The 12238-nt window shown below is 35.6% G+C and overlaps 1 protein-coding gene across 10 annotated transcripts in view; it reads right to left on the reverse strand.

The window, feature by feature from the left end:
* sgip1a (SH3GL interacting endocytic adaptor 1a) overlaps window positions 1-12238 on the reverse strand; it is a 64474-nt gene that overhangs the window by 29693 nt on the left and 22543 nt on the right. For 7 of the 10 annotated variants that reach the window (XR_003673992.1, XM_028445592.1, XM_028445590.1 and 4 more), the window contains exons 1-5: window positions 5350-5476; window positions 4606-4669; window positions 1532-1556; window positions 943-999; window positions 81-144 (exon numbers count right to left, since the gene is read on the reverse strand). Coding sequence is in view for 9 of the 10 variants with exons in the window: in XM_028445592.1 (XP_028301393.1) it covers window positions 81-144; window positions 943-999; window positions 1532-1556; window positions 4606-4669; window positions 5350-5380 (241 nt within the window). In the remaining variant the exon portion in view is untranslated. Of the gene's footprint in view, window positions 1-80; window positions 145-942; window positions 1000-1531; window positions 1557-4605; window positions 4670-5349; window positions 5477-12238 lie in introns of those variants that run through there. The other 3 variants (XM_028445589.1, XM_028445593.1, XM_028445591.1) reach the window with 3 other exon arrangements.

The following is a 12238-nucleotide window of genomic DNA, read 5'->3' on the forward strand; positions in this document are numbered from 1 at the left end:
GTAGCTTGTGTGGATGTTAAGGGTTTTATATTGTTTACGCTAAAAACTAAAAATGATGTATCACGCTGGGTTAAGGATATCTCCCTCCTCTGACTCCTCATCTGGTCTGATGCTGTATCCCTCATCATCCACCTCAGGAGAGTTCTGAAAAACAGAGGTGGACATCATTTTGTGTTACGAAAGGCACGTTTGTTCAGCTCAGTATCTTCTCAGTTTAAGCTGCTCGGGACAATTTTTTAAATCAGATAAAGACAGGCCTCATAGATCAATAAATCAGAGATTATTTGTTCGGAAAAAGATTAAAATGAACACTCCAAAGATTGTTTTGATCACCACCGTAAACATTTGGCTTGTTGACATTGTCGGAAAAGTTTTGCGCATTGCATTGTGGGATGTGCTGTCCCGCATAGAAGTGCTTTTACTTCATTTTTACTGTGATCTTTTTGCCAAAGTGACTTTCCACATTTCTGATGTTTTCACGGACTGAAAGCTGTAGCAAAACAATGGCGTTTGTTTATTTTCAGAAAGATCCGAATGTGGCCGAAAGTGAGTGAATCGTAGCGTGAGGTGATACCACTGGGAATAGTGGGAACAAACTAGAACCTCCTTGTCTCACGAAGAAACACATGAAATCATGAAAGGAATGTGGTAAAAATACTTATATGCATCCGTCTACAGGAGTCTACCTCCCACAATGCAATGCACAAAAATTTTACAACAATTTTAACCATTAGATTGGCGATAAAAACAGCAGCAATTTCAACCCGTTGCATCTTTTTTTTTGAGAGCAGATGATCTTCTGTTTATTTGATCTCTGAGGCCTACACTATGTCCCGAGCAGCTTCAGTTAAATGTCCTTGGTAATATCTGGCATTGATCAGAGTGTTAGGCAAATTGGATTGCCTTCACATTATCTACAGTGGAGCTAAATTTGGTGCTTACATATCTCTCCCAGTCGATGTCTTCATAAAAGCCGTTTGGGGCCCCGTTAGTCTTCTTCTGGGATGGAGGAGAAATAAGTGCTTGATTAAAAAATCCCACGATGCGCACTTAAGACACAGCACAATTAGTGTGACTGTAAAAACTGTAAAAAGCCTACGAAGAAGCAGAATTGGCGTTGCAGCTGATGCTTTGTTGTGACATTGAAAACAATCACGCTACAAACAAACTAATTAAGTATATTTGATTTCCCATTGTCTCTGGGGACAAGTTTCAGTCTGCTACTGAAAAGAACACTATGAAAACAACACATTGGTAACAAAGGAATTGGAATAAAAAATAAAAAAAAGACAACAAATACAACCTACAACCACCAGGTTACAGCTCTACACACTATGCTAAAGGCTAGGCCTTTCTGAACGGCTCAGTACCGATTCAACCTCTTGGAGCTCCTTTGCAAGTAATAAAGGAAAATAACACAAAGATATAAATAACATATTTCATATTCTTCAGGCCATATTCAAGTCAGTAATCCATTGTAGACAAATGTAAAAAAAACTGCTAAATAAGAAATAAGTCAAATGTTACTTACGTTGCCATCTCTGTCTGGAGACCCCCTGAGAGAGAGGAAAGATTACATTACATCACATGTGTCAAACACAGCCTTTTGGAGCATCTAATTCAGCCCGCAGGACAAAGTAAAAAATTACAGAGAAAACATGAATCATTGTGTAATTGAAACTCAACACTCCTGGTGCTTATATTGTATGATTGTCATTTTTAACGGTGATTCTTACAAAATCATTAAATTTTCCTCAAATTATTATATAATATTTCCCTTAATTAAATAGATATTTTTTCACAAAATCTAGGAAATGTAAAGTGAAGAACCTTTTGGGACTTATATCTGTCACTTATTGATTGGATATTGTTGGTTTCTTACATATTTTGTATTTTATGCAGTGACTTGCAGTCAGTGTAGGCAAGGTAGGCAGTGCCTACCCAAGGGTGGATTGATATTTTGATTATTTGTTTTAATTATAATACAATTATGAATGATTTATTTTTCAATTTCCGATAGCCTACGGTACCTCTAAGTTTGAAAGTGTCAGCATTTTGTGCTTTTCATAGCCCAAATGACTAAACATCACTATTTCCTGCTACAGCAGAGACGCTGCACAGGCTGCTCTGCCTCTGTTCCCATAGCGTGATTTTATGAGTTTACGCATGTGCAGTCAGTTCCCCAAGATAAAAATCATTTACGTAAAAAAGAAGATTGCTACTCTGCCTTTGGTAACCATGCTATGTTAAATGCTATACGTAAGTTCACAGTGCATTAGTGAATTGATCCAGCGTGGCCGCTGCTGCTACGTTTTCTAGCTAGAAGCGGGATAACACTACAGGCAGGATGACAGCGCTAGAGACTTTCTTTTGAGGAAAAACAACAGCTTTAAAAAGAAGGGAGACCAACACCTGAGCTACCAGACCTTCAGCAAAGGTAAGGTCAGAAAATATTTCGTACTTTCCACAGGGAATGGAACAAAAGGAAGGATTGGCTTTGTGGATGCGCCTAACTGAGGCTGTTCCGAGTTGTTGCTGTTGTTGTTTTTTTCCGTGTTTCTGTGTTTCCAACACAAACAACGGATGCGCTGCCGTGTCATGAGATATATCTTGTAGGGAGAATATGGAGGCTATATTGAATAATTGCTTATGTTTCTTAAATGGTGTTTTATGATGTTGATTTTGTTTGATTAACACTTGACAGCAGAAATATATGAAGTTGTCATTGATGGTCTCGATTTGCAACGAGCCTACCCAACCCTAGTGGTCACGGCACGTCACTGATTTTATGTATACGTAGAAGTGCAAACTACGGCACAATAATGTTGAAATGACTTGTTTTCCTGCATAAAATCTGTGGCCAACTTAAGATCAAACTGCTCTGTATTTGCCCCCTGAACTAAAATGATTTTGACACCCCTGTGTTACATTAACATTAAAGTCAAGTAAAGACCTTCTTTCTCAATTTGGAACTCAGGAACCTTTACTACTGTAGATGACGTTCTCAGCCACAATCACTCACAAACAAACCCTTCAGTGAACACCAGAGTAGCTCATGCAGAGCGGCCGTCAATAGCTCAACTATTCATCAGCTCATGCGAAAGTGAGGCAGCAGCTCCCATAGCTTTGCTGCTGAGCCTGGTGATGTAAAGCAGACTTTTTTTGTCCTTTTATTAATAAAATATGTTTAACAAAATGATTTTCCAATTAGATTATTTTATTATTATCATAATTAGACTATTCTTTATGATTGTGACCTTTAATTTTAGTCATTTCCTCATAACTCTTGTTGAATAAACAACTCAGTCATCAATGTATCACTATGGTCCATGCTTTTATATCCAACAGACTGGACTATTGTAATGGTCTTCTGACAGGAATCCCCCGAAAGAGCATCAAACAGCTACAGCTGGTTCAGAACGCTGCAGCTCAGGTCTTAACCAGAACAAATAGGTCAGAACACATTACTCCAGTTTTAAAGTCTTTACACTGGCTCCCAGTCAGCCTCAGAATAGACTTTAAAGTTCTGCTGCTGGTGTATAAATCTGTGAATGGGTTTGGTCCAGAATACATCAGTGACATGTTAGTCAGGTATGAACCCAGCAGGTCTCTCAGATCTATGGACACAGGTCAGATAGTGGAGCCCAGAGCTCACAGTAAACATGGTGATGCTGCTTTTAGTTGTTATGCTGCAAAGAAGTGGAACAAACTGCCAGCAGAGCTGAAGTCAGCATCACATGTGAACATTTTTGAATCAAAGTTAAAGGCACTTTTTTTCTCTACTGCATATGATTGAGAGAGAGATTTTTAGTCATGTTGTTGATTTTAATTGATTTTACTGATGATTTTAATTGATTTTATTGATGATTTTAAATGTTCTTATTGATTTTAAACAATTGAATGTTTTATCATGTAAAGCACATTGAGTTGCCTTGAGTATGAAATGCGCTATACAAATAAATTTGCATTGCCTTGCCTTGCCTATACTATATCTGAGTTTATTTGTATTCTATCAGAATCAGAAATACTTTAATAATCCCAGGGGGAAATAATTTTTGTTACAGCTCCAGATATACAAACAATACAAACAATATATATTATACAAGCCACATCTATTAAAAACAATATAAATATAACTATATTTGTACATTTGTGTTATATTTTACGGGAGGCGTGCACTTGTATTTAATCCCTATTTAATTAACAGTATTTTATTTAATTATGCACAGTTTCTTTTTCTTTTCTTGTGTTCTATGTTTTAGTGTTTTTTCTTTTCATTCGAAATATTTCTGGAGCATCTGTTAAAAAAAGCAATTTTCCCCCTGAAATAAATAAAGTATATCTGATCTTGATTCTAATTGTACAACTCTATTATATCTTGCAATGATGCAAAACACTGTTAATAAAATCCCTTTTTTAACTTTTAAAATAAACACCTCAGTCTAAGAACATATTGTACATGCATTTACAAAACCTACTTGCAGTTTATCAGATTTTCATTTCACATTAAAACCTATTATAATGCATACAACTTTGGTAGATTATAATAATCTTTCTTTAATTAATGCAGAACTTTGCTGTGTGTGTGTCTGAGAGGAGACCTACGCAGAGTCATTGTCTTTCTCTTTCTTCCGTATCCCGAAGGCCTTCCTGGTACGTTTTTTCAGTCCTGTAGACACAGAAAAAGAAATAAATATGAATAAGTAAAGAGAGACCACCAAAAGTATGTGGTTAAATAGACAACATCGGTGTTTGAAACGTGCACCATTAAAAATAACAGCCAGGATGATTAAACCAATGCTGGCTTTTCATTTACAAAAAATGTTAAAATGTAACAGAAGTGGCCAAAGATCCCTTAGTTGTTTCACACATGAAGCAAAAAATCAATAAATGGCCAAAAGACCTAAAAATGAAGCCTTTGATTTAAAAATTATTTTGGGAAATTATAGCAAATATAAATTGAAATATTCCTCTCCCTAAAACATTTTGGACACAGACATAAAAGCATCTGTACTATGAAGAAAATGCATACATGGAATAACTAGATCCTGCAGTATTTGCAGATGTTAATATGAAGTGAACATATGCAAATATCTCAGATTATTGATTACATTTAAAGTGTTTAACGATGGGTTTTTTGCATTCTTGTCTGTTAACACCTGCACTGTACATGGTCTACATAGTAAACTAGTAAACTACAATGCAGACTTTACAGAGTTTTAACAATGCTTTGTTAACCAGCGTATACATTATACACATTACCTAATTAAACAAAACAACCTCTAACTTATCAAAGTGCTGCAGGTGGGACAATCGATTCCAAATGCTCACACCTCTTTCAATTCTTACCCCAAATAAAAGCCCAGCTGTCTCCGTCCATTTTGCCTCTAATGGTTCTTTTACTCTCATTCTTTCTTGCCTCTGACTAGTTGCAAGCTCGACACATATTCTCTTCCTCATACCACATGCAGACACAGACACACTGAGCTGGAGATCAGGAACTTGATGCTACCTCTCTCTCTCTCTCTCTCTCTCTCTCTCTCTCTCTCCAAGCCACGCCCACATGTAAACACACGTGGGCACACAGTGTTTTTTTATGTAACCATGTTTATTATTAAGATGCTGAAAACCAGACGGAGCCTTTGTGATTGTTTTTTTGTTCATTTATGTACATTTTTTGTAGTTATTGTCGATATGATATATATCAGTGATTCTCAACTGGTGGGTCGGGACCCAAAAGTGGGTCGCAGACCTGTACTGAGTGGGTCGCGAACAGCTGGTCAAAAATAAAAGTCTCTCATTTTGGACTCGTCTATATTTTAAACTTTTATTTTGATGCTGTGAAGTGCATGTTGCACAGGAAAATATCTAAATGTATGTTTTAAAAAAGAGAATGTGTGTTTTCAACAGCTGTTTTTTAAAAAACGTGGGTCGCGATTTAATGGCCGTGGAAAAATGTGGGTCCCAGGGTGAGACCAGTTGAGAACCCCTGATATATATTATGGAATGTTTTGAATAATGTGAAAAGAATATCAATGTGTAAAATGTATTGTCACAGTGAAAGCTTCTCGCTATGCAGAAGCTTATGGGGATCCATAAAGAAACAAACAAAACCCACATGCACAAAAAAAAAGACAGATTCTGTCCCTGATCTGTGGTACCACCCATTGACCTGACTCATAAATTAAAGTCAAATGTTCTGCAAGGTAGAACAATCAACAAATGTTCAACACAGTGGTTCCCATTCTTATATCACACATTTCTGGCGACCCCAGAGACTTTTTTTTGTCTCTAAAATTAGTTTTTTGATCATGTTTGCTATACTTCTTTACAAATACAGTGTAGCCAATATTAGTGCACAAAGTGACAATATGCACCAGCTCAGATATTTTACACTACTTTTTTTTTTAAAACTAGATTTATATTTATATCTAATCCTGTGATATTTTTTAATTGTGCAAAATAGATAAATAATAAATAAGTAAGTAATTTATAAAGCGCTTTTTGCAGATAAAATCACAAAGTGCTGTACAGAGCTGTGGTGAAAATACAAGTGCAACATCATAATAGAATAATAAAACATGGGTGCATATACATCATAACAGCAGCACCATAAAAGGATTAAAAAAAACATTTTTTTTTTTATCCTTCTAACCAGAAGTCTTCAACAGTTTTTTAAAAGTGTCTACACAGTTAATGTAATTTTTTTTTTTTTAAATAAAAAACATAATTTTAATGAGTAATTTTTTTAAATCTTATTAATAGACATTTCAGGCGACCCCATTTTAATTGTATTTCCACAACCCCAAGGTTGGAAAAACCCTGCTCTGAGGACACTGCTGCAATTGAAAAAAAATAAATAAATAAAAAAATGTATATAATTTTATTGAGTAATTTAAAAAAAATATTTTATTACTAGACATTTCAGGTGACCCATTTTTATTTCTAGGTGACCTCACACTAGGGCTGGGCGATATGGCCTTTTATAAATACCGCGATATTTTTAGGCCATGTCACGATACACGATATATATCTCGATATTTTGCATTACCCTTGAATTAACACTTTGATGCACAAAATCACACCAGTATGATGATTCTATATGTCTACATTAAAACATTCTTGATCATACTGCATTAATATATGCCAATTTTAAACTTTCATGCAAAAAAGGGGATATCACAACTAAGTCAAAGTTGACATAACTGTATTTATTAAACAGTGAGTGGCTCAAACATAACATTGTCAACAGAAAGTGCACGTTCTGTGCAAAATTGTCACAGAGACATTTCATAACAAGACATTAGTGCAGGATGCAACTCACATGGCATTTCAAAACACAAAATTAAAGTGCACTTTTTGTACATAATGCCACTACAATATTTTAAAAACAAATAGTGCCCTTTTGTGCATGTTGTCATTAAGATGACATTTCAAAACAACACTAAATTTAAGTGCACCTTTTGTGCATAATGCCACTAAGATATTTAAAAAAAAAAAAAAAAAAAAGTCCGCGAGTTTAACGGTATGGTCATTTTCAACACCGCACAGACTACAAGCTGCGATATATCGAGTATATTCGATATATCGCCCAGCCCTACCTCACACCTTTAAAAAACCCTGGTTTAACTCAACACTGATTCACAGGCAATCACATTAGAATGAAAGCTTTAGTATGGAACAGAAGGCAATACATATGCAACTGCACAAAAGAAATTTAAGTCAGTTTTAGCCCTTCCTTCAGCATATTTCCTCAGTGTCAACACTTAGCACTGATGTGAAAATGTAAAATCAATTGGAAAAGCAGGTTCTGGACACAAGGGGACTCTCACATTGATTCAGCTGACATATTCTGCCTGGCATCCCACCAATAATAATCAAATATTGAGTAAATATTTTGGTACCAAGGTGAGGCACGCATGAATAAAGAAACGAGGGCATTTTGACATGCTCAGATTTAAATAAACTGTCTTTTAACTGTAATGGCCTTGTTTGTGCACACAGAGTGCTCCACGATGATTGAAGGATATTGACAAGATGATCTGGTAAATGGAACAGTTCTTTATTGTATGCAAAAAGTTATTTATATTACTATTGTAGTTTTTATAATCTAAATTTAACACAGTTCCCATTCACTACATATTTTTCCAAAAAAAAACTTAAAATGTATTCTCTGGTTAAATATCTTAATAAATTCAAACGGTTAATGTCTCTTCTTTATCACGTTCTATGAGTGATTTAAGCTTTTTCAGAACCGTGTGGATTTAAAGCATTCAAGTGTGATCACATGTAATTACAAACTGTGTGTAGTTACTTTTTTGCTCAAAACATTCAAAATTATGATGTTTTCAAACAATCTCATGTCATTGAGCCAAAAGCTCAATTCCGTCATAATTTTCACTGTGAATGAAATATATTTGCATTTCCAACCCCTGTTGAAACGAACATTTTTTTCTTTCTTTGTTGTGTTTCATAAACTGGATTAAAGCCAAAGCTTGAGTAAAACAATTCACAACAAAGCTAATGAAAGATATGTGTTTGTGTGTGTGCATTGCAAAAAGCAGCTGCACAAAACTCGTCAGAGCACCAAAGGTGGTTAGAAAATAAATGAAAATACCACATTTTACTATAATTAAAAATAAATGTTAAAAGGGTTTTGTACTCTTTAATGAAATGTCTATCCCCAATAATGATACAGTAGATCCAAATATATGGGCACTCCCATTTTTTCGTATAATTGCGATGAAATATGCAATATGGATTTGATCCGGATGAAACTCGGAGGGATAATTCAGGAACCAATCTGTGATAACTTTGTCACATTGCATAAAGATCGGTCATTACGAACCGACAGAGGAATTTTTGAAATTTCACAAATGATGAGAAATCGAGATTGTTCGATTTTTCAAACTGATCCAGAATCAGTTTATTGATCTGAAACCCTCCAAAATGCATTGGAATCTTTCAAGGTGTAAGGTCTGTCTTTGGTTAAATTTCTGTCAAAATCTATGAAGTACTTTTAATTTAATCCTGCTAACAGACAAAAAAAACCAACAAACAAATGCTGGTAAAAATATGACATCCTGGTGGAGGTAATAATCTAAACTACAGATGGAAATAACGTATCAAACTGGGAAAAGGTCTTGCAATAAAGATCAGTGCAAAGAGATCCAGCAGTCAGGATGGCAGATATATGACTAAATACATACTGTACTGTAGTAAGTACAGTTGAAAAAAAAAAAAACTCAATTCTAATTACATCAAATATAAATTAGAGTCCAGGAGTCTGGAAAAATTCACACTGGATCGAGTAGCATTAATGACTGTCAAACAATACTTTAATGTATATTTAAATGGGAATCATTAACATAACAGGAAATAAGCGGGTGTGCAGTTTAATGAGTACAAGGCTTCCGTTCAGAGGGACGCTAACACAAGTGCTAACGTGATTAGCAGTCTCTACTGAAGACGCAGTAATGTAATTCCAGGAAAAGAAAAGGACATTGAGCCAAACACGACACATACAACACTGCAAAATAACAAATTCAATCAATCATTTTGACTGTAAGGGTTTAGCAAACTTAACTTTAAGCAGCCATTTAAGGGACTTATTATTAGTATTATTAGCACAGCACTCTCATGTCTTCTAGTATGTGTGAGCCACTGAAAGCCTTTAAAGAAAAAAAAGGGTAATTTACACTTTATAACAAGGATACCGTAGCTTTTTGTCAATTAAATCAGAAATGTGGATTCACAAGATGACACAGAAGTTTTTCACCTTTCTTGAAGAGAAAAAACACTAGAAATAAGTACACTTTAAAAAGTCTTCTACACGTTAATGTGTTGAGTTCAACAACCTTACAGGTTTCAAGTTGTCAAAGACACAGAATATAATATTTTTTGTTGAATTTTGTTTTTTAAATCGTCATTGGGTTTTAAGAGTGTGAAAGCTATTAAATGAAACCTTGGACCTCCAAACATGGCCACCTTAGACATTAATGATAAATCTATGGTGTGACTGTTTCAAGCTGATTTTAACCAAATGCTACATAAACCTGAACTACATTTAAAAAAAAATGACAAAACCCTTCCTGAACTAAAGTGACACAGGCCAGTTTTTAATACAGATGTTTTATTAAAGTGCAAACCTTACAATAATTATCTACGTAAAACTGTAAAAAAAAAAAAAGAAAAAAGAGAGAGATGTTCATTTAGTTTGTTACAGCACCAGAGTTTTACATTTTAACTTGATCATTAACTCTAATTTGTTAAGAATGTCTCGAGGGAATCACAGGATTCACTGAAGCTCTGACTCTGTGCTCTGCACCGGTTGCATAACTTCCCGAGGGCCATGTTTCTCCTTCTGCCAAGAGGATCTGGTTTATTGGTTCTGGCTATAAAGTCACAGGCTCTAACCATCTACACTTTCACTTTGCAAACTAAAAACACACAATCAGTCAATCCTCCACCTTAAATCACTCAAATCACACTTGAATGAGTCTAGAAAAGCAGACAGGAGAGAAGCTGTTTACCAAGCTGCTCCAAACAGGGGTGAGATGAAGAGGCTCTGTGCACACATGCACACTCACAAACACATAGTATACACTGCATAAGGTGCCAGCTGCAGCAGGGTAGACCAGACCACTCCAAACTCTGAATAGAAGACCTGTGCTGCTGTGCATAACAAGTAGACAGAACCAAAACACACCATTGAGCTTTACTTGCAAAATGGGATGACGTTGAACTTGCAAATGCACATGTTTATATTCAAGCTCTATACCAGGCATGGGCAAGTGGCAGCCCAGGGGCTTGTTTTACCCTCAGTCAAATTTTGTGCAACCCTCAAAAGTAAATGTACAAAATGACAAAAATGAATACACCAGTTTATGCCCAAAACACACAGAAATGACTTCAAAAACGTAGAAACTTACATAAAAATACACAAAACGACTCCAAAAAACATTTTTTTTTTTTTTTTTAAAAAAGGGCAACAAAATACACAAAATGATCAGAAAAATATACAAAAACAAAAGTGTACTACTCACAAAATACACTACTCCAAAAACACACATATCCAAAATTACTTAAAACTAAAATATACATTCCTACTCCAAAAACACACAAAAGAAAAGAAAAATATATAAAATGAGAACAGAAATACACAAAGTAATGACAAATATACACAACATTCCTCCATAAACACACAAAAGGACAACAAATACACAAAATGAAAACAAAAATACACAAAATTAAGACAAATATACACAAAATCCCTCAAAAAACACACAAAAAAGACAGAAAAACACATTAAACCCTTTGATCTTTCCTGGAATAATGAATATTGATCATTATTGTAAATGCTGCATGGCCCTCGGATCAGACAATCACACTTTTGTGGCCCCCGCTGTGATAAAAAATTGCCCATCTTTGCTCTGTACATTAAAAGTGTAGGAAAGCCGATGTGCAGTTTGCATGCCAACGCTCAATGCTCTGGTGGAAAATGGCTGGAGAAAATTGCAGAGTTCAGACCGTGTGTCGGGTTGTGTTACAGAGCCAAGCTGTTGACTAAGCACAAGGAGAACTGTGGAGCCAGTGCCGGGTTGGGAGCAGATAAGAAGACAAGTAATTAGTGGTACAGGATGAAGATGGACAGGCAGAAAAACCTGCAGGGAAAAGAAATCTGCAAACAGGCTGTTGGAGATGGCAACAAGTGGTGAGACAGGAAGGTGAATATACCAACCACAAACAAACAGAGAAACAGACGCCTATATTGCACATAGGATGCTTAGAAGGCTCGTCTACTGCAATGACTCATCTATCTACCTTGTTCTGACAAGCAGAGGAAGAAGCAAACAAGTGAGATAAATAAATGTGTGTGTGCTGAAGACTGGCAGCCGCACAGTAATGGCCTTGTAGATTGTATAGGTTACAAAAACTGCTGGCTGATGAAATCACTCAACAAACCTCAACTGGACTCAAAGACCAGTTGAGAAAAAAATTATGTAATACACAGTTATGAAATTAAATATGAAGATTACTGTCAGCGTGTTGTCACATGACAAACAGGGAGAGAAACTAGAAAAATGTGCATTGCCACAACAATGCAAATGGGAATGCGAAAAAGAATTGCCTTTGGCTTCATGTGTTTATTGTCAATAAACACAAGTTTGTAGACATTCCCAAAAGCTTAGATATTTATAGGCAGTACTCACAGAGAATGAACATCATTACGTTCACT

This window comes from Gouania willdenowi, chromosome 4 (genome assembly GCF_900634775.1).
Source record: "Gouania willdenowi chromosome 4, fGouWil2.1, whole genome shotgun sequence".
Classification (NCBI taxonomy): domain Eukaryota; kingdom Metazoa; phylum Chordata; class Actinopteri; order Blenniiformes; family Gobiesocidae; genus Gouania; species Gouania willdenowi.